At 56.7% G+C, this 21,327-nt stretch overlaps 2 protein-coding genes across 4 annotated transcripts in view; both read right to left on the bottom strand.

Moving 5' to 3' along the window:
- RIPOR1 (RHO family interacting cell polarization regulator 1) overlaps nt 1-11,368 on the bottom strand; it is a 33,960-nt gene extending 22,592 nt beyond the window's left edge. For 2 of the 3 annotated variants that reach the window (XM_051801962.1, XM_051801961.1), the window contains exon 1: nt 844-1,109. In XM_051801962.1, the coding sequence (XP_051657922.1) occupies nt 844-1,102 (259 nt within the window). In that variant the 5' untranslated portion in view covers nt 1,103-1,109. Of the gene's footprint in view, nt 1-843; nt 1,110-1,924; nt 2,036-8,400; nt 8,844-9,595 lie in introns of those variants that run through there. The other variant, XM_051801964.1, reaches the window with a different exon arrangement.
- A 1,033-nt stretch (nt 11,369-12,401) lies between these two features.
- LOC127477538 (C-factor-like) lies at nt 12,402-16,844 on the bottom strand. Its single transcript, XM_051801986.1, has 6 exons — nt 16,672-16,844; nt 15,277-15,328; nt 14,267-14,457; nt 13,770-13,928; nt 13,386-13,496; nt 12,402-12,688 (listed from the first exon to the last, which is right to left on the bottom strand). The coding sequence occupies exons 1-6, from the start codon at nt 16,810-16,812 to the stop codon at nt 12,575-12,577; spliced, it is 768 nt and encodes a 255-aa protein (XP_051657946.1). The 5' UTR covers nt 16,813-16,844; the 3' UTR covers nt 12,402-12,574.
- Between the last annotated feature and the right edge of the window lie 4,483 nt (nt 16,845-21,327).

Below are 21,327 nucleotides of genomic sequence, written 5' to 3'. Positions count from 1 at the left end.
AATGGTGCGAGGCCTTCCCAAGCACTTCTTGGCAGGCTGGGAAGGGCTGGGAGACAGGAGGATCGGGCCAGCAACAAAGCGAGATCTGTCTCATTAATTCCTCCGAGCATTCCTCCCTCCGTCACCCTGGAGGAGGAGGCAGCACCCAGCTGACATGGTGCACCCAGGTCCCTCCGGAGCCCCCCCGGGTCCCGCCTGGGCGCAGGGGTGGCATGGGGGGAGATGGGTGCAGCCTCTCCCACGGGATCCATGGCTCTGGCGTCCCGCAGGCGCTCGGGCACGGCCCTATATGGGCACGGGCAGCTTCCCCTCCGCCCGCCGTACCCCTGCCCATACTCCTGCCTGGAGTCCCAGGGGATTCGGGGCAGGACACGGCTCATACCACCAGCGTCATCCCAAACCCGGGAGGGAAAGAGCGGCTGGAGGAGCTGATACACCCCGGACCGGGTCTGGGGGGCAGTGGGTGACACTGGGGTTGCTGGACCCGATATCCCACTGTCAGTCGGCTCCTTCTCCGGCCACGGTGCCGGCCCTGCCGCGGGCTGCGGAGCTGCCCCCCAGCCCGCAGTGGGGCGGCGGAGCGGATCCCCGTGTCCGTGTCCCCACGCCCGTGTCCCCGTGTCCCTGTCCCCGTGTCCGTGTGCCCGTGCCCCCTCCCGCCGTGCCCGGACACCCCCTGCCCCGGGGCGCCCACCGGGGCGGGGGCAGCGGCGGCTCGGGCGGGCGGGCGGTGGCTTGCGGCGACGTGGCCCCCCCAAGGGTGTAGCCCTGCTAAAGCCACCAACCCCGCTCCCCCCGACCCCCCCCGCGGCCGCGGGGTGCGGAGCTGCGGGTGGCACTCACATGTCCCAGGAGAGGCGGGGGGCGAGGCGCGGGGCGAGAGCGGGCCTGGCTCGGTGCATCCCCTTTGTTCCACTCCCATGGACGGGAGCAAGCGGGGAGTTCGTGCAGGCTCTTGGCAGCGCCCACCCCGGCTCTCTCCATGGAAACGCGGGAGCCATGTGATTTCGGCAGGAAACCACGGCCCAGCCAGCGCCATTGGCGGCTGCATGGCCGGGAGCGCCTCCCTCCCCGAGGAGACCGCAGCCACCACCGCCACCATCGCCACTGACACCGCCACTGACACCACCAACACCGCCCCTGCCACGGCCGCCGCGGCCCTGCGGGGGTCCCGGCCCTCCCGGACCACCAGCATCCCCCGAGGGTCCGCCAGCTCCTCCAAGAGTCGGAGCAGGATCCCACCTCCCCTGGCGCGAGAGGTGCGGGATCAGCCCGGCTTGCTTGGCCCTGGGCTCTTTGCCGTCCTGTGCAAACACAGTGCCCACAGCCCCCCCTGCCAGGGCAGCAATGGTTGGAGCCCCCCTCTCCTCTCTCAGCCCTCTCTCCCTCCACGAAAGCCACCGCAGCCTCCCAAGCTTCAGCGCTCCCTGACAGCCCCCGAGCGTGTTGCACAGCCCAGCAGCAAAGTGATGTGACCAAGGCTGTACAGTTAGTCCGTGGCAGAGGGAACCCCCAAACACCCTTGGTCCCAGCTCTCTGGTACCCAGCACCCCCCTGCACCTTCTGAGCCTGACTGAGCCGAGCTGTGCTCAAAGCAAGTCCACCCTGGGAGAGCAGAGTATTGGCGCTGACCCGCATTCCCCATCCCACCAGCCTCCAGCCTCCACTGGGAAGGAGCAGAGGAGTGCTCCCAGTGTCCCCAGCTAAGGGACAGGTGGCCCCAGTGCAAATGCAGACTGTCACCCCAGAGATGCCACAGTTACACGGTGCTGCTTCCACAACTGCCAGTGCAGGTCCTAAACCTTGACACCTCTGAGCATCCCTGAAGGCGGAGAGAAGAGTAAGCCACACTTCCCCACCTCCATGCCTGTTGGGGGAATGCTCCCTGCTCCTCTCCTTTCTCCCAAGCCCATCTTTTTCCTACCTGTCCTAGATCCTGTTGAGTCGACCCAGTTTTAAATGGGACTGATGCCTCTGCAGCCCCGGTGAGACATCCTGCACGCAAGGACGAGACAGCACAGTGCTCCCGCCAGCCCTGTGAGGCAGAAACACTAATTAGACCATTGCCAGGTCTCAGAGCTCAGCAGAGTAGGGCAATATCAGTGACAAGGAAATCATTGCACCGCTGTCACTCTCCTGGGGCCACACCGAGGAGCAGAGCACTGCTGCTGAGGTTGCTCAGTGAGAACCAGGGCGTCCCAGTCCTCTGGGCTGGCCTGGTTACAGGGAAGGAGAAGTGATGCAAAGATGGGAGAGAGGACAGCAGGTCCTGAGGCCAGTGGGGAAAAGCCAAACCAAAGGGCCAACGAAGAAAGGCAGCAAGGGTGGATCCACCCAGGCAGGTGGTTGATTAGTCACAGAATGGTTTGGGTTGAAAGGGACTTTAAAGACTATCCTGTTTCAACCCCCCTGCCATGGGCAGGGACACCTTCCACTTGGGGCCAGGTTGCCCCAAGCCCCATCCAACCTGGCCTTGAACACTTCCAGGGATGGGACAGCCACAGCTTCTCTGGGCAGTCTATGTCAGTGCCTCCCTCACCAGCCTCACAGGGAATAATTTCTTCCAAATATCCAATCTAACCGGAAGGAAGGAAGGAAGGAAGGAAGGAAGGAAGGAAGGAAGGAAGGAGAAAAAAGAAAAACAGGAAAGAAAAGAAAAAGAAAGAAAGAAAAAAAGAAAAGAAAAGAAAAGAAAAGAAAAGAAAAGAAAAGAAAAGAAAAGAAAAGAAAAGAAAAGAAAAGAAAAGAAAAGAAAAGAAAAGAAAAGAAAAGAAAAGAAAAGAAAAGAAAAGAAAAGAAAAGAAAAGAAAAGAAAAGAATAAGAAAATTTTCAGTTGAAAGTGACCTGCAAGGATCATCTGGGCCAACTTCCTGAGCACTTCAGGTCTGACCCAAAATCAAAGCATGTTGTTAAGGGCATTGTCCAAATGCCTCTGACAAGCACTGACAGGCTTGGGCCATCAACCACCTCTCCAGGAAGCCTGTTCCAGGGTTTGACCACCTTCTCAGTAAAGACTTGGGGTGCCTGGAGGTGGACTGACCCACACCACCACATTTCGCTTACCTATGCACCACCATCCCAAGGCAAAGCCCCATTCCTGGCTGCTGCTGGGATGGGGAGCAGCTGTATCCCTGCAGACATCAGGAGAGGGGACCTGGCCAGGCTGGGGCCGGCAGAGCTGCCTGCAGCACCCTCCTGTCAGCCACATGCCTGCCAGGCTGGGTCGTGGAGCCAAGCACTGCCCGTGCCAAGGCCGGGGCCGGCGCAACGCACCCGCTGTTCTGGGAGCTTGCTCAGCACAGACCAGCTTGGCAAACAAAAGCAAGGACAGGCTCCTGCCCGAGTTCCTGCAGCACCTCTGGCCTGCCTGCCCCCCAAAACTCCCTCCTGGCTTCATGGAGGCACGATGCCTGCTAGCTGACAGAGGTTAACCCTGCCAGCATGGATTTGCATACTCCTGGGTTAACTTTCCCAGCATGAATGCAGTTAATCTTGGTTTAACCCTTTCGTTGTGGATATGGATACTCCTGGGTTAATCTTGCCAGCATGGATATGGATGGATACTCCTGAGTTAACCTTCACAGCATGGATGAAGTTAATCTTGGTTTTACCCTTTCATTGTGGATATGGATACTCCTGCGTTAATCTTGCCAGCATGGATATGGATGGATACTCCTGGGTTAACCCTTCCAGTATGGATAAGGATACTCCTGTGTTAACCCTCACAGCATGGAGATGGTTACTTCTGGACTCTTGTCTCTGAAGGAGGTTTCCCTGCAGTCCCTGCCAGCACTGGGAAGCTGGATATTGGTGCAGGCAGGAGTTCCTGAGCACAAGGGCACCCTGTCTGAGAACCATCTGGCATTGCCCTGCTCCTCCCACCACAGGATTACACCTTTCCAGAGCCTGGTGACCCAGGACCACTCTAAGCACATTCCCCTCTCCCTGGCAGCTTCAGCAACCAGCCATGCCAGCTGCCTGCATCCGCCTGCCACGGTGCAGAGGAAGGTCTGAGCTGTCGGCAGAGCCCCGCACCGCAGGTCTCTGCCCAAATTGCTCTTCTCACTGCAGGCTGGGCCTGGAGCCACGTCTTCCTCTCCCCTCTCTCTGGAGGGCTGGAGGCCAGTCCTTGGCTCCAGGCTGGAGCTGCTGCGTGCTCAGCATTCCTGCTCAGCGCTGGAGCAAGGCAGTACACACAGCCCAGGGCTCCGAGCCTTGCACCGGGACAGCCCCGTGTGCTGAGCACAGTGGGAGCCTGGCCATCGTCCCCACGAGCAGCCAAGGTGCCTCTGCTCCACAGAGCCTGCCACCATCCCTGCTGCCACCTTGGAGCAGGGCATCCCAGCACGGGGCTTCTCATCCTGCAAGGATGTGCGTTTTTGGGGAACACAACCTGGGACAAAGCTAATGGAGCCAGGGCGGTGCTGATGCAGCATGAGCAATGTGAGCTGCTGCTCCAGCTGACTCACCGGAGCCCTGGCCACGCTCGGGAACTGGCCGGCAGCGCGGAAGGGCTGTGCCAGCAGGTCCTCTGAGCTCTGCTGGAAAACCTTCCCCAACGCACCCGGGGCCAGATGACGGCGGCAGCAGGCTGAGGCACAACCCTGACCCAGCCTGTCCCTTTCCATGGGGCAGAGTTGCCTGTCCCAGCACTGTGCCTGCTCACAGGGCCTGGAGAAGGGAGGACAGGACACCCTCGGAGCGGCCACAAACCTGCTCGGTGTTGGCCAGCACTGGGTGCTGGTCAGCTCTCCCAGACTCTGGCCAGCAAGCAGGAACAGAAGTCAGGGCTTTGCAGCAAAACCAGGACATCCAGACTGGGAGTGCATCAGGTTCAGCCCCAGCATAGGCTGAGGAGGGCAGGGAGCTGCAGAACGGTGCTAGTCCAGATTCTCTGGCCGTCAGCCAGCTGTCTCCTCTCCTAACTCCCTCCTCCACTCTGGGGAGGTGGCAGGCAGCATCTCCAACCCCTGTCCCTGCTCAGCCTGGGGGGCTGAACATCCCTTAGGGCCACTCCACCTCCTGCAGCCAGGCAGCCATGCCCACCTCAGCACAGCAGGAACCATCTCAGGCACACGCCCCAGGGATCACTCCAAAAGTATTCATGATTCACAATATTCCTACTGTCTCCTGGGACTGTCCAACACTGAGTAGAAAGGCTGAGGTCATGGGCAAGCCCAGAAACCAGCCCAGCTGGCACATGTAGCCAGTGGCAGGGAGGGTGGCATGGCTGGACCACAGCACAGCTCAGGCATCGGCAGCAGGTGAAGCAAAGCTCAGCCCATCCAGTCGGCTGTGCTACAGATATGTTGCCCCAAAGCTGGTGCATGTGAATATGGTCCTCCCTGAGCAGAGCAGCAGAACCCACACACACCCAGATCTGCTCCACTGCACCCAAGAGCAGAGAGTGAATCCATCTGGAAACAGCCAGTGGGCAACCACCTTGATCTCCCAGAGCGTGAAAGTGCTCCCTGCAGTGAGCACCAGCCTTCAGCAAAGCTCCCTCCCTTCCAAAGAAAACAACAGAGAAAATGCTGGGATGGGGATTAAGGAAATGAAACCAGCTTAAGGGATAGGAAGTGCTGTAATATCTCCTCTCCCCACTGGTCTGCAGCTCTCCCAGCCCCAAGCCCACAGCACAGCACAGATCAACCCAAGGGGAAATCACGTGCTGGAGAGTGCCTTGAATAACCAGGAGGTTTCTGAGTGATCCCTGCTCCCAGGATGGGAACAGACACCCAAGCTCCCAGACTGCCACCATACTCTCTCCATCCCTGTGGAAGAGAAGATGCAGGGAGACCTCCTGACACCACAAGCCACACTCTGCTCCTGAGGCTGGCACCATGGATGGCATCTCAGGAGCTTTGCTCTCATAGAATCATGGAATCATTAGGGTTGGACAAGACCTCTAAGATCATCAAGATCATCAAGTCCAACCATTAACCCAGCACTGCCAAGCCTGCCACTAAACAGGCCCCCATGTCCCCACATGCCACATCCATGTGTTTTTTCCACCACTTCCCTGGTCATCCTGCACCTCTTCTGCCTGTCTTGAGCTGCTGGTCCAAACTAGTCCCCAGTGTGAAGGGTGTCCCTGGAGGAAAGCAGATGCAGCCAAACAGGTAGACCAGGGATAAAACCAGCTGCTAAAAGCCCCCAGTGGGGCAGGGGTAGGAGAGCAGGGGGGACACGCTGATAACAGGGATCCTGCCACGTCCGCCCCACCCGAGTGATGCCCCCCTGAGCAGGACCCATCCTGGCTCTCTGTGGTGCCTCTAGCACACGTGTGGATGCCACCAGCCCCAGGCTGTGGCTCCAGCCTGTCTCCTGTATCTGTCACGTGTCCTGGCGCGCTGGGGCCAGCTCTGTTTACATGTGCAAGTCTCACATTCTCCTGCTGGGGATGAGTCAGGCTTCCCTCGACACCCCGCTGAGGTGGCGGTGTCAGGGCCCCAGCTGGCGTTCGCCTCCCACACGGCAGAAGCGGGTGGATGCCAGGCTGGGGAATGGCTGGAAAGGGCTCGCACAGCTCTCTGCCTGCTTTGCATCCCGCTCAGAGCCATCTGCAGCGGCAGGGAAGGCGCTGGAGGCTGCAGCTCACTGCCAGGAAGCTCTCCCTGGCTCGGCTCCACCGGGTCAGCTTCCTTCCCCTCCACCCCACAGGCACGTCATGGCTCAGTGTGTGGGGGGGTCAAGCCCTGAGCAAGCCCCTAGCCCCCTCCTGAGGGTCTAGCTTGGGTGGGATGGCCAGGGTACTGCTGAGAAACCCCCGTGTCTGCAAAGCCTTGGGGTGCTGGGGTGTCTCTTGGGGTGCCACGGGGAGGGGGGGGCTCCCCTGGATTTGGGACCCCCAGGGACAGAGGCTGGAGCTCGAAGGAGAAGCCAGCCCTCTTCCTGTCTGTGCATGGCCCAGAGATGCTGAGCTGGCGCTGGACTTGCAGGGGGGTGAGATGGGTGCCAGCTGCACGCTACTGCCCAGCATGTGCACAGTGGTTTCCCTCGATGGGAACCAGCAGTCTGTCCTCACCAGAGGGTCCCCAGCTGAGCTGGGGTGAGATTAGCATCCCAGGAGGCAACAGACACCCCCAACCACATCCAGCTCCCCTTGCCTTTCCACTGCTCCCAGCCCTTGCTTTCTGCTCCTCTTTCCCACGTATCCCAGAGTCAGAAGAGCTGCCACTCTCCAGAGAGAGGCCTTTCCCCTTTGCTTCCAACTTTCCCAGGGTGTGAAAAAAGCCTCGAGGCTCCTCTTTGGATCCCCCCACCTGCATCCCCCTCGCTGTGCCTGGGGCTGGGCTGGTTCCCTGCGAGCACAATAACCAGAAGTGTCCCGGAGCCGCTGGGAAGGAGCGATGTTCCCGGATGGTATGCAGCCCTGACAGCACTGGCTCTGCTTTAAAGGGTAACTTTATCCTGTAATAACAAACAAGAGCAGCCAAGTTCCTCCCCAGCGTCACTTCCCTGGCTCCGAGGAGAGGGACATGCGGGAGAGAGCTCATCGGAATGAGCTTGGATCTTTGTTCGTGCCATCACAGGGTCTAATTCCATTCCCTCGGGACAACAAGGGGGGAAAGATGCTCCAGGGGAGCAAGTCTGGTTCTGAACTGTGCATCACAGCCATGTCACCCTGCACCCCTGACAAAGGCAGGGACACTAACCATGTGGCTAGAGGGGATGGGATAGGTACCTGCTGGTCTCCAGGGACATCCCAAATTCCCCATGCCACTCACTGCATTTGAACAGATGCATTTGTGTGCTGACATGCTGGGGACCGAGGGGATGACCCCTCTAGTGATTCCTGTCCTGCAGGCAGCAGCAGGAAGCCTGCCCCAGCCCATGGCATGCCCTTGGCAGCTGAACCCCATTGCCATTTCCACAGCCCCCTCCTGCACGGTCACAGACAGGCCGTGCCAGCTTCAGGTGCAGCCACCCATGAACTTGTTCTGGAAGAGCTGGAAATTCAGGCCCAGTTGGTGCCATGGGACGGGCAGGGAGAGGCTGACCTGCTCCAAACACCCAGCAGGACCCTGCAGAGCAGGACCAAGGGATCACTCCGGGCACTGCTGGGGGCAAAGGCGTGGGCAGAGCCCAGCTGTGGGAGGAAGGACGAACACCTCACCGTGACCCAAGGGTGCACCCTCCTATGCTCCCAAACAGGGTTTTTTGAAGATCCATGTGCGTGGCTGTGCCAGGGCTCCAGGACACGGAGCAGACAAACCTCTGGTTTATTCTGGGGGTGCACATGGGGCACGTGGTGGTCACATCAACATCTGTGATATATTTGCAGGGGAGGTGGAGCATCCCTGCATCACCCCATCAGGCTCAGCAGCTGGGTGACCAGCCAGATGACCCACTGTGGTCCCTTCTAACCTGACAGATTCTGTGATTCTGTGACCTACCTCTGCTCCTGCATGGGCACTGATGCTCAGGAAAAGTGTCCCTTGGTGGTTGTCACCAGGGAGGGCACAGTCCAGCCTGTGCTGATGGCACGCTGAGGGCCCCTCCCTGCCCAGAGAGAAGTGGGGGGCAATTTGGCAGAGTTCAGCTGCATGAGAAGATGACAGTCTGGAAGAGGCTGCTGAGATGTCTGTCTGATATCCACTTCCTCAAGGAGTGGCAGGTAGCACCTCTGGAGATCCCGGGGTTCAATTAAACCCCAGCTCGTCAAATGAAGTGGGTGAAGTGATGCTGTTTTCTTCCTCAAGAGGGATTTCCTCCAAACCCTTTATCAGGTGCTTGGGTTAAGTCTGTGCAAAGCTGGTAAAGCTGCTGCCTCCATGGTGCCTTCCCCCAGCAGATCAGGGGGGACTTCCAGAGGAAGCACAAGGCAGGATCCGACCAACTAAAAGGGGGAAGAGAGAGGAAGGAGGGAAGCATCGGCATCTAAATCTTTCAGGGCCTCAGAGGTGACAATGCCAGTGTCCATCCTTTGCAAGAGGGGTTGTGGGAGACCCGTGGGAGACAATGTGGCTTGGGGAAGACAAGCCAGGGGGTGCTGCTGGTCCCCAAGAAAGTAAAGCCTGGAGCAAGTTCCCAGTTTCAAACCATCCTCCCAAGGCAGATGTGGAGCTTTCCTGGCTCTGGCTGATGGGAGTGCAGAGCAGCATCAGGCCAGGCAGCAGTGGGTTAAAAGTTTGAGGTGGGACTTGGGGGAAGCTGCTTCCTCCCAGCTAACAATAACACAGGGAGGGAGAAGGGATGCACAGGGCTCTGCAGGGACCGATAGCGATGGAGCAACCCCAGCCCTGCAGCTGCAGCCATGCCAGAGGAAGCCTCAGCACATTATCTGCTGGTCCCACTTGGCTTCCTCAGCAGCCCTGGTGCTGCAGGGACTGGGACATTCTTCCTCCAGAGCCCCATTTCTCATGGACCCACGTTGGATCCCTGTACTTTGATGGCAGCCCTGGACCTCAGCACCCTCCCAGCACTTGCACTCCCAGACAATCCAGCCTTCCCAGCATTAGTATTCTCCACTGCTGATGGCTCTGGGAATGGTCACCCACGGCTCTGAGCCCCAGGACCGCTGTACCACCCAGCACAGGAACGTCCCCATCCTGCTGCCCCGTCCCCCCACGCCACAGACGGTGCCCACACCTTGGCAGAAGGAAGTTTTGGCTGGAAGATGACTCCTGCCAAAGGGATCTCCACGTCCTGGTGGAGGTCCCTGCAGTTCTGGTTGCCTCTGCTCCTGGTCCTTCCCCTGCCAGTGAAGATCTGCTGCACCTGGAGCTGCTGTGGCCGCCCGCCCTGGCCACGCTGGGTGGTGTCCCGGCACTTCCTCGTGTGCTGGCTGTTTGTGACCTGCCTTCTGCCTGCTGCTCCACCTCCACAGCTGCACTGCTGTCACAGGAGCAGCCCTTTTCCGTTCCCCGTTTCCTTTTTTCGACCCTGTCCTCCTGTAGCAGGCTTCGCCTTTCACAGGGGCTCTGCCCGCTGCTGTTTGCCCCACTTGGGCATGGGAGGGTCTGTCATGGTTTGAGATCCTCAAAATTCTAATTCCCTAGACAGGGTCCCTCGCAAAATGGGTCTTGCCCTGACCTTGGCAAGTCAAGTCAGGACTCTCCACGTCCTCACTGCTCCTGTCCCAAACCATGTACCTGCCTGACTCCAATTCCTGGTGCAGTAAGTCTTTGCCAGTGGTCTGGAAGAAGGCAGCTGGTGGAAGACCCTGGGAATTACGGGTCTTTCCCACCACTGAGGTCAATCCCTGGAGCCTGGAGCGCTGCTGGGCTCCCCAGAGCAGAGATGTTTGCCCCCAGATGCTACTATGGCTCCAGAGGGGCTGGTAGAGGCCATCTGAGCTGCTCTGGGTGACAACTTCCCCACTCATGTTCCCTGGAAGTCCCCAGACGTGTTCCCATGCCCTTGTGCAGCCCCGGGAAGGGTCCCCAGGGGTTGTTCAGCTTCCCCTACTGCTGGACCCAAAAGTCCCCTGTGGCAACACACTGGTCCAGTTGGCACCCATGCTGCAGCTGCAGAATAGAGATGGACCAGCTGCTAAAAGCAGATGGATCCTAAATGACCCTTACTCTGTCCAAGCTTGCCTGTGCTCCCAAGGAATGGCTAGCTGGCAGAGCCAGCATTTCAAGTGTCCCCTGGGGCACTGTGCTGCACCCAGTGAGAGGACACAGGGCTGCGTGTTGCCATCGCAGTGGGCAGGGGGAACACTGAGGTCTGACACTGCCCAGAGCCAGGAAATAAGCCTGACACAAAGGGCAAAGCCAGCAAAAGGGAGGGAGAGGGGCAGGAAACATCCGACAGGGGAGGAAATGGGGAGATAACCACGAGCACAAACACGCAGAGCTCGTGCAGAGGAAAAGCCAACACCACTTGGCAAGCACTGGAGCAGGGAGACCTGCCCATCTGGCCTCTCACTGGAGAGACACCCTCACGGATCTACCAGCCTCCCAAGCTCAGCCCAAACCCCACTGCCACAGCAGGTGGGCAACCATCCTGTGTCACCTGCTCTGCAGACCCTCAGCCAAGCTGATGGAGCTCGTCCCAGCCTTCAGCAGTCCTGTTTCTCCCCATGTTCCCAAGGGAGCAGTTACATCCGTCTCGTGGGGCTGGCAATGCTCATGGAGGGGGGGGACAACTACAAGCTGTCAGCAAACCACGGTGGGGTCCCTGGCATAGCTCATCTCCCAGGATCCAGCACGTGGCATGGGACAGAAGGGGGAAACATGGAGAGAGACGGGCATGGAGCCAGCCCGTGGTGACTGGCTGGGCTCCAGCTGGCTTGTGTGGAGTAACTGGGGCAGGAGAATCTCTGCCAAGGGGCAGGGAGGGCACTCGGGGGAGGCTTGGCCGTGTCTCTGAGCCAGCACTGGGCTGAGCACAGCCATACAGAGGCAGGATCAGGCCCTTCACCCACGCTCCCATCCCTCAGCCATTCCTCCCAAGAGATTTCCCTCCTCCTGCTGCCATCACAGCACTGATAGTGAGGTGCCCAGGTGGGCACTGACTCCTCTGGCCACAGATGTGAGCTGGGAAAGAGCAAAAGACAAGTGAGCATTTGCATGGGAAATCAGGTGGCTGGGTCAGGTGGAAGAGCCCAGGTGGTTCAGAGCTCCCCTGAGGATGAAGCTGAGGCCAGTGTCTCCTTGCCAGGGAGCATCCATACAGCAGCTCCCCACAGTGCTGCTGGCAGTGCTGTCTCCTGAGGGCCTTGGAAAGCACAGCATGGGCTTGGAACACACTGTGTTCCAAGTCAGCCTGGGCTCGAGGAACACACTGCCAGGCAGGGCTGGCATTAGCCCCACACCAGGGATGGGGCAGTGGAGTACCAGCTCCAGAAGAGAAGTGGGACCCAGGTTGGATCCAGCTGTCCCAGCTCCTGCAACTGCTCCAAAAAGGACTTGCAAATCCATTACGGAAAGTGCCTGTGGAGTAAGGGACTCCCCTCTCCATCATGAACTTTACAGGGGTATCTTGCCTCTCCACCTGGAATGCTCAGGACCCCCAAGGATGGGGTACAAGGAGCCAGGGGGCTGAGCTCCCAGCTCTGGCAGTGCTGCCACCTCCAGCACAGGCACCCTGCCCCCCAGCCCAGCCTGGCAACACTCCATGTTCCTTTCCCAGCCCTGAAAGTCTCGACCACCAAAATGCCACCAGCTCGGGAGGAACTAGAGCTGATGAGGAAGGAAAACTCACCGGTGCCTGTGACTGACCAGGCTGCAGGGGCTGCTCTTGGAGCTTGTTGGGGCACAACTCACCTCGGTGGGCCCCTGGGACCTCCCTTCAGCTCGGAGCAGCTGATGACAAGGCAGACAGACTGCTAGGATCATAGGCTAGAAAAAGACCTCCAAGATCATCAAGTCCAACCATTAATCCCAGGCTGTTTTTCATAGGGGCTGGCTCCAGAGCAGAGACAGTCTCAGTGGGGACACTGCAGCTGGGAGAAGGTACTAATTGACTTTATTTATTAGCAAGGTGAAGGCAGGGATCACACTCTGTATACCCACCGGGTCCCAAGTAGGTTCCTTGCAGACCACAGAGGACTGAGCATCCCGGTGCTCCAGTGCACCCAGGGAGTGTCCTGGCACCGTGGGGTCCCTCACAGGGACAGAGTGGTCACCAGGGGATGGCTTTACCTTCCCAGTTGAGCAGAGTCCCACTGTGCTTCTCAGAAAGGATTGGCAGCACAGACAGCAGCCCCCGCACGCTTGTGTCCACTGTCAGGTCAGCCTGCAACGGGCACAACGAGACACCACCGTCATTCCAGGCCATCCACCAGCACCCACTGGGCTCATGAACATGGGCAGCAAGGCTCCTTCCACCCAGAGTGAGCAGAGAGCCACAGGAGCTGGGATAAGCCTGCTATGTGGGAGGATGGTTGGATATCTGCATGCTCACTGCCAGCTTGGATGGAGGTGGCTTGGGCTGGAAAGCCAGGTTTAACCAAAACAGACACAGAGGAGATCCCCACTGCAAATGGGATGCTATGTGCAGGCTTCTCAAAACTCCAGTGCTGCAGGGACCACCCCCACTGCAAAACAGGGATCCTGCAGGATGCACGGAGGCCTTGTGGACCTGCAGCTCCTTGAGGAAGGGGGCACAGGATGGAATGGTGCTGCTCTTCTCCTCCTTGCTCTGTCAGATTCAGTTTCTCTGCACACCTCTAGGCTGCCCAAAGCCCCTTTGCCCCCTGAAGAGGTTTCCTGCTCACCCTGGATACGTGCTGTGGAAATATGCTATTTCCCAGGCAGCATCACATGTTCTGCAGTGACCCACCACACGTGTGGGCAACTTGGAGAACCAAGAGGCAGCTCATTTTCACATGGATGCCTTCTCCCAGGAGCCACCTGAGCTACCTCCTGTGAAGTCTTGTAGGCTTGGGTCCCACCCATGGGTTCTCCTCTCGACCTGCTCAGCCAGAACCCACCTTCTGGGTGCCCATGTCCGTTTTCACCCATCCGGGGTGCAGTGCCACACAGAGGATCCCGGCTTCCCTGTAGGTCAGAGCCTGGCACATGGTGAGCATGTTGAGGGCAGCCTGGGGGAGGAAGGAAGCATCAGCCACGGGCAGCAAAAAGCTCCAGGTTCCCTCCCCTGTTGCTGAGGGAGAAAAAGCAATGCCAGGTCTTCGAGAGACATTGTGTGTCTCCCCTGGGTGGGCAGGGAGATGCCACAGGAGCTGGGGCAATTCTAAGCGTGGATCAGTCCCTCCATCTCGCAGTCTCAGGTGCTTCCCTGAGATCAGGCCTGGCAAGGGGCAGCTCTGCCTCCCAGCAAGCTCAGGAGCAGGGGAGGTTGCCAGCCTCCATACCTTGCTGCAGCGGTAGGAGATGACAGGCGGAGAGAAGGAATCGGTCGTTCTCTTGATGGAGCCCATGGCAGTGGAGATGTTGATGATGGCTGCCTTGCTGCAACTCAGGCCCTTTGCTTTGCTCTCCTGGGCAGCCTTCTTCAGCAGAGGCAGGAATGCCTGGGGAGAAGCAAACTTGTGGGACACCTGTGCCTCAAGCCAGCCCCACTTATGGCAACCACGGCCCAGGGAGGAAGAGGAAGATTGGTGGGAAGCCAGGAGAGCCTGGGTGTTTTGCTGCAGTGGCCCTGCCTGCTCCCAGTTAGCCCAGCACAATGCAGGGGGGCTACAGAGGGCTTGGGCTGGGAGGGCAGCCCTGGCACTGCCCCCTCCCTCCTGCAGCCCAGGAAACTTGGCAAAGCCCTCCAAGATATCTGTTGTGACCACGGACAGCCCGGGATACCCTCAAGCTGGGCCAAATTCCGTGGTGAACTTCATCCCCAGAGCCTCACTCGTACCTGGGCCATCAGCATTGGCCCCACTGCATTGGTCTTGTAGGTCCTGACCATGTCCTCAGCGTCGACCGTGTCCAGCGACGCCGTGGGGGTGTAGATGCCGGCGTTGTTTATCAGCAGGTTCAGGCCCAGGCCGTTCAGCTTCACCTCCACGATCTTTGCCGCCTCGGTGATAGCAGAGGGATTTGAGACATCTGCAGTGGGAGAGAGTGGAGTCTGAGAGCCATGGGAGGGCTGGGGGGAAGAGGGAGGTGAAGGTGCTGCCGAAACAGCCGCACATCCCGACCCGCGCGGCTCTTCCACCCGTGAGCACCAGATGGTGCTGTGAAACCAGCTCTGAGCACCCCGGCACAGCCCAGCTCAGCCCGAAACTGCCTCCTCAGCCCCACCGACAGCAGCGGAAGGTCCTGCCCCGGGGCAGCCCACCGGGCAAAGCCCACCATGGGGGCAAAGCGCTGCTGTGACTCCCGTGCTGGCTCAGTTCCCAGCAGACACCACCTCCGAAGTCCACGCCTGAGCAACTTCTGGAGAACCCAGGGCAGTCCTGGCAGGGACAGGTCCCCAAGGGAGCTGTGCTGGGACCTGCTGTGGGATAGGTCTGTAAGGTCCTACAGCTGCTGCCCAGGCTCTGGGCTGATCACGCAGCGTTTCCACAGGAGCTGCTTTTCTCCCAGAGCCCTCTTAGTCTTGGCTGGGACTTGGGATCAAGGCAGTTCAGCTGCATGGCAGAGCAAGGATGTGGCCACTTGGCTGGGTGAGCCAGAGGCTGCACGGGACGGGTCTCAAGAACATCCTGGTCCTGTGGCCATGGAGCAAGAAGGCTCGAGGGAATGGAGTACTGAGGCAGAGATAGGTCTGGACTTTTGGCAGCAGGACTTGAAGAAGCTCTGAAGAACTGGATCTCCGTGTACAACCAGAAGGGAGGGAGGGAGGGAGGGAGGGAGGGAAGGAGAAATGGGCCAAGCGTGGCCAGCAGTCATGAATTTACTAGCTCAGAGACAGAGCGCACCTACCCAGCTTCACAAGAACCAGGTTTGGGTGTTTGTTTGCCAGGTCTCTCAGCTCCTACAAAAAGAGACACGGAAACAATCAGCACAAGGCAGAGACGATGCCAAGCATCATCCTGGGGCACCAGTGATGGCCCACCCTGAGGGAAACATCTTCCAGATGTTTCTCAGCACTTTGGAACGGCTGGGCTGGGGACCTGCCTTGGTCCCCAGGCTTCTCCTGGGCCTCATAAAGCAACGTGCACGTGCACAGAGCACAACGGGGCCTCAAGTGCAAGATCCTGCAGTCACTCTCCCAAAGGGTCTATGTGCACAGCCCAGCCAGAGCCACAGCAAAGGATGACAGCAAACCCTGAAGGACCAGCTCACCCAGGAAATTATGCAAACTGGGGATACAGCCAGAGGTGTCTCCCAGAGGCTGCTGGAAGTGAGGTGGAGGAGGAACAGCTGAGAGTGCCAGTATCAGATTTGACCTTGGGGGAAGTTACATCTGGATCCAAATAGTCCAGTCCCAGGCCCACTCTGCTCTGGACACTGCACCCCACCCACTCAAGTGAAATGAACCACTCTGCAAACTTCTCCCTGCTTGTATTTCAGTGGGACACAGCAAGCAGAAGACTGAAAAGCTGGAGCTAAGGGAAGCTGGAAGCACGGGGGAGGCTTTGTGATTCCCTGCAGAAGCAACACGTGCGAGTGTCTCCTGTCAGGGTTGAGCGACTACAAATGCTGAGTCATGGTGAGTTTGTTACAGGGCAGCCAATCCTAAGGTATGTTTATAAAGGAACACCAATTATAAGGCAACATGTATGTTACACCGAGGAGTTTAAATATCAGAGATCGGTTGCAATAAAGACCCTGTCCTGTTCTATCCCTCTCCTGTCTTGTTGCTTGGAACTAGACTGTGTATTATTATTGACCGCTGCAACAGCGACACTCTCCCACTTTAGGGAAGTGGGAAGCAGGAGGAGGGGAATCCCACAGCTCCACGGGCCACCAGTTTTGCAGGTGCCAGGTTTTGAATCCCCAGGTTTTGAATCCCCAGGTGTTGAATCCCCAGGGTTTGCAGAGCGCAGTGTGACGGTTCAGCCGGAGCAGCACCGCTGCCGCTCCCACCTCCTCACCCAGCCGCAGGCACTGACTCAGCCCAGCTCCGGCCGCGCCCGCGGCGCACGGGCGAACCCTCGGCACGGGAGGGCGGGTCGGGACAGTTCCGACACGGCCGAAAATAACCCAGCGGCCGATTCTTCACCCGGAGCACTTCAAACGACTTCCACCCGGGGCAGGACGCGCTGCGAACACCCGGTGCCCGCGGCAGCAGCGAGCAATGTTCGCTGTTCGCTGTTCGCTGCCCGAGCGTGTGACCCGTTCGCGGCCCCCGCGGCCTCCCCTGCCCGCACTGACCTGGGCCCGCGGCCCCTCGGGGTCCCGGCAGGTCGCGAAGATCCAGGCGGGGGGTCTGGGCGACCCCAGCAGCTGCTTGACCAGCTCCAGCCCGATGCCGCGGTTGGAGCCCGTCAGCAGCACCGTCCGCGCCGCCGCCATCGCCGCCTGCCCGGCCCGCCCCGCACCGCCTCCCGACCCCGCTGACCGGGACCGGGGTGCCCCGGCCACCGGGGGCGGGAGGGCAACGCCTGGGCTGCGTTTTTGCCTTCCCAGCTAATATTCAGTACAAACACACCAAGCGCATCCCAGCCCTGGCCTCCCCGCGGGGAGGAGCGATGCGCGGGGTGGGGGCGTCGGGGGGCGCTGAGGGGACCCCCATCTCTTCCCAAGGGTGGTGTGCGAGGCAGAAAGCTTGCAGGGGTTCTTGGGTGGTGTCTTCAACACCTTAAGCACGGTAACCTTTATCGTAGATAAGGGTAAAAAAAATAAACGACCATAAACCTATTTAGCACCGGAAGGTACCAGTCCTTTCACAGCTGTTTTTATTGCCTGCCCAGATATGCACCTGATTTGGCTCTTTCCCTGAGCATCAGGTGCAATAAATTTGGTAACTAAATAGGGCCATAAAGATCTTCAGAGGCTGGAGGATCTCCAGGAAGGGCTAAGAGAGATGGCGTCATTCAACCTGGGTAAGACAAAGCTCCAGGAAGATCTTGGAGCCCCTTCCAATGCCTAAAGGGTCTACAGGTGAGCTGGAGAGGGACTTTAGATAAGGGCATGAATTGACAGGACAAGAGAATGGCTTCCAACTGACACAGGACAGGGTTAGATTAGATAATAGGAAGAAATCCTTCCCTGTGAGGGTGGTGAGGCCCTGGCACAGGTTGCCCTGAGAAGCTGTGCCTGCCTTGGAAGTGTTCAAGGCCAGATTGGACAGGGCTTGGAGCAACCTGGGCTAGTGGAAGGAGTCCCTGCCCATGGCAGGGGATTGGAATGAGATGGTCTTTAAGGTCCCTTCCAACCCGAACCATTCTGTGACTTAGACTGCAGTTGGGGGTGCAGCTGTTTTGGGAGATGTTTTCTTCTTATTTTTGCTGCTAAGTGTCAGGTACCTGGTTCAACAGCTGTACCAAAGGTGTAGTTAAGGAGGAAAGCAAGGAAAAGTTTTGCTGGCATCTAGGGGTGGGAAAACAGGGCTTGAGAGGAAAAGGGAATACAGAAAAGAGACAATAAACATCACCTGGAGGACAGTGTCTGGAAGGGGCCTGCATATACCAGCCCTGCTGCCAGCCTGGGGGTGGGTGTTAGTGTTTTATTTTCAGCTGTTACATGGACAGCCAGATGCACAACCAACATTAAAATCCCATTAGGGTGAGCACATAATCAGCAGCTCAGCTGCAAAGTAATGACTGAGCAACCCTGGTGCACCTAAGGATCATTATTTCTTTCGCTTATTTTCATCCTTGCTTGACAAACACTAGACAAATCATATCTAAATGAAACTAAATACTTATATCAATGTAGTGGTAGCATCAGGTGATTTGTGTTAACTTTATCCTTCACCATGGTGGAGCCTCTGCTCCCCAGTTTAGTTTGGGATATTAAAATGCTTTGAGAACCTTTTTTTTGTAGATATGTACGGAAGTTGGGATTTAATAAAAATCTTCAATTATACTAATAAATAAACTAAAAAGAAGAAACCCTCCTTATGGCAGATATTTGGATTAAAGGTCCCATTCTCCTTTTGCTGCCTCCTTCTGTGCAAATAAGGACTGGGGTACAAACAGTCACGGTGAACCACACTGTGTGGGATGGGGGTTTGGCCACCTCTTCCACACAGATCCTGCACACTGCAGGCAAATTGCATTAACAGGCTCTTCCTAGGTGCTTGTTTCAAAAAGCTTTGGATACAGGGATCCCCCGTGATCTGCTGTGCAGAAATGGTTAATGGGCAGCCACAGCTGAAGGCAGGAGGGGCCTGTTCTGAATGCAAATGTGACCCCTGAAAGGAAGGCAGCTCTGAGCGTCCTGTAACCGAATACTTCCCGCTGAGGGCATTGCTTGACCAGCTTTTGTGCTTCTGTTCCCATATAAAATAGGGGATTATCGATTCTTTGAAAAACCTTGTTAGTGAAGAGTTGAGAGGCTTCCAGAAGGTCATAATAAGAAACGCAACCAAAAAGAAAAAGAAACAACCCACCCAGCCAAACAAACAAAAAAAACAAACCAAAACAAAAAAATCCCCAAAGCTTACCCAAGTGCATTGGGAAACTCCTGCTGCCTGGTAAAGCCAGGTATTCGTGCATTTTAAGTGCTTGAGAGTATAAATCATAGAATCCTAGAATGCTTTGGGTTGGAAGGCACCTTAAAGATCAGCTAGTTCCCACCTCTCTGCCATGACACGTACCACTAAACCTCTGTAAGAATACAAAGAAATATTTGAGTTCACTTAGCTAAAAATCTAAACTAGTCATTCCTGTTATCAGCTCGTTGATCTTGTAATTCGATTAAAGTTTCCACGCTGTAAAAACCAAAATACATGTGGGCACATGTCCTTTGTACTGAGCTGATGGATCCATGGTAAGTGCTGCTTTAGTCACTGGAATTAGAAAAAAACGTAGTTAGAGGGAGTGGGGGAAACATCTTAGCAAAAAAAAGGGGGAGTTTTTTTCCCTCCCTCTTAACAAATACAGTTTGAAACCAGAAGGAGCAGCTATGGAAAGTTTTAATTTCTGCTGATAAAATATCAATGCATCCTGTTTTACTCGAGCAGTGTGCAGTCCCCACAGCTACTTACAGAACAGTATGAATTTTTGCTGTTCACTGACTGCATTTTTCTGCTCAGCTCTGTGGGCAGTAGGTCACATCATCTACCTTGTCGTGACATTTTTGGAGTAGCAGGGGGCTCAGCTTTTAACTTCTCTGCAGGAAGTGAATTTTCAATAGTTTCTTATATGCTTTTTAATTTAAAGATTGTACTGTTAAAGATCCAGTGTTTCACAATGAAATGTTTTTCCTTAATAAGACAATGATTTTTTTTCAACTCGATTCCTAAATTAACTTCTGCATTATTACTGTATTTATTCTTAAACTAACACATGCCTCCTTTTCTCACTTTAACACGTGGATGTCAAACCAAGCCAGTCACAAGCTGGTCATTTAAGCCTTAGTGTTCCTGAGATGGAGCATAACTGTCACATACAACAGCCTGTGCTCAGCCATCCCTGTTAGCAAATGTCATGGTGGGAAAGCAAATTTGTCTTGCATGGTAGTTCTGAGGTCCCTCTTTGTGGAATCCTGCTGAAGCAGGAAGGATAACCCATCCCTCTGTCCTTAGAGAGTGGCAGAAAAGAAGGTCAGTGGGGATCTCTGGTGTCCCCAGGAGTCCTGGCAATGCAGTTCTGTCCTTGTGGTCAACTGCCAGTGCTGCCAGCACGGCTGCACCCAGGTAGCTGAGGCACCTTGACTGCTTGAACATCCCCAGAAAAGAGGTTCTGAACTCAGTGTGAGGCCTCAGGCTGGCAGTGGGTCCCAGTGCTGTGGCCCAAGGGAGTTTGAATGGAGATCTGAGCATTTTAAATCTGAGAGTCATAGAATCACAGAATGGTTTGGGTTGGAAGGAAGCTTAAAGACCATCTTGTTCCAACCCTCCTGCCATGGGCAGGGACACCTTCCACTATCTCAGGTTGCTTCAAGCCCCGTCCAACCTGGCCTTGAACACTTCCAGGGACGGGGCAGCCGCAGCTTCCCCGGGCAACCTGTGCCTCACCACCCTCACAGGGAAGGATTTCTTCCTATTACCCAATCTTACACTGCCTTCTGTCAGCTTGAAGCCGTTCCCTCTTGTTCTGTCACTCCATGCCCTTGTCCAAGGTCCCTCTCCAGCTCTGGTATAATGCAGGTGTAACCTGGATCAGTCTTCTTGGAAAACAGCAAAGCTGTGACAAAGGGGCCATGGGAAACCCTGTCTGGGAGCTGCAGTCAGGTTCAGGCTCTCACCCCTAGTCCCTGCATTCTTTTGCAATGGGATATCACTAGTCATGAAATCACATCATAAAATCACAGAATGGCTTCTCTTGGAAGAGCCCTTACAGATCTTGTAGTTCCAACCCCCACTAGATCACTAATCCTCTTTAGCCCACAAGAAAATGAGTCAGGGCGGGTGGGAGCCTGCCCAGCTTCACTTTCAGTGCTGGCTCTCACCCCACCCTTTGATCAGTGGCTCGTTCATCACCACCTATTGATTCTTTGGCAAGTGACTAATAGCAAGTGTCCCAAACAGATCTGAATGCCTTTTGGAGCAAATCTGCTTGATAAATAGAAGCCATTTTGTTCTTATTTGCGGTAGATTAAATGTGCTAAAGCTAATTGTGCCACACCCCCCCTCCCCTGGCAGGCAGAGAAAAGCGTGTTCCCCCGTGTTTCTGTGAGCAGCACTGTCGTTGTGCAATCACCCCTGTGAGTGTGAGCACACCTGGCCTTGCAGCAAATGAGGCAGGAAAAGGCATGACTGGAAAACTGGCTCCCAGGTCTCCTCGGTGTGGAGATGTGGAAAACATCCCTAGGTGAAATTTTCAGCTGACTGGGGGGTCATGGGAGAGGAGTGCACAGTGCCCCTGTGCTTGGCGCTGGAGAGGCTGCACCTTGAATCCTGTGTCCAGTTTTGGGCCACTC

Source organism: Manacus candei, unplaced genomic scaffold, assembly GCF_025592945.1.
Source record: "Manacus candei isolate 608988 ecotype Guabito, Panama unplaced genomic scaffold, ASM2559294v1 h1tg000053l, whole genome shotgun sequence".
In the NCBI taxonomy this organism is placed as follows: domain Eukaryota; kingdom Metazoa; phylum Chordata; class Aves; order Passeriformes; family Pipridae; genus Manacus; species Manacus candei.
The sequence above is the reverse complement of the archived record's forward strand: the minus strand, read 5'-3'. Positions and strand labels throughout refer to the sequence as shown.

What these genes read in the sequence shown, in the direction of transcription:
- LOC127477538 (XM_051801986.1), bottom strand. Translation starts at nt 16,812, where the DNA reads ATGGCGGCGGCGCGGACGGTGCTGCTGACGGGCTCCAACCGCGGCATC. An exon ending in GGCCAATGCTGATGGCCCAG is followed by an intron (nt 13,929 to 14,266) that starts GTACGAGTGAGG and finishes GCTTCTCCCCAG; the next exon opens with GCATTCCTGCCTCTGCTGAA. An exon ending in TCTCCTACCGCTGCAGCAAG is followed by an intron (nt 13,497 to 13,769) that starts GTATGGAGGCTG and finishes TTCCTCCCCCAG; the next exon opens with GCTGCCCTCAACATGCTCAC.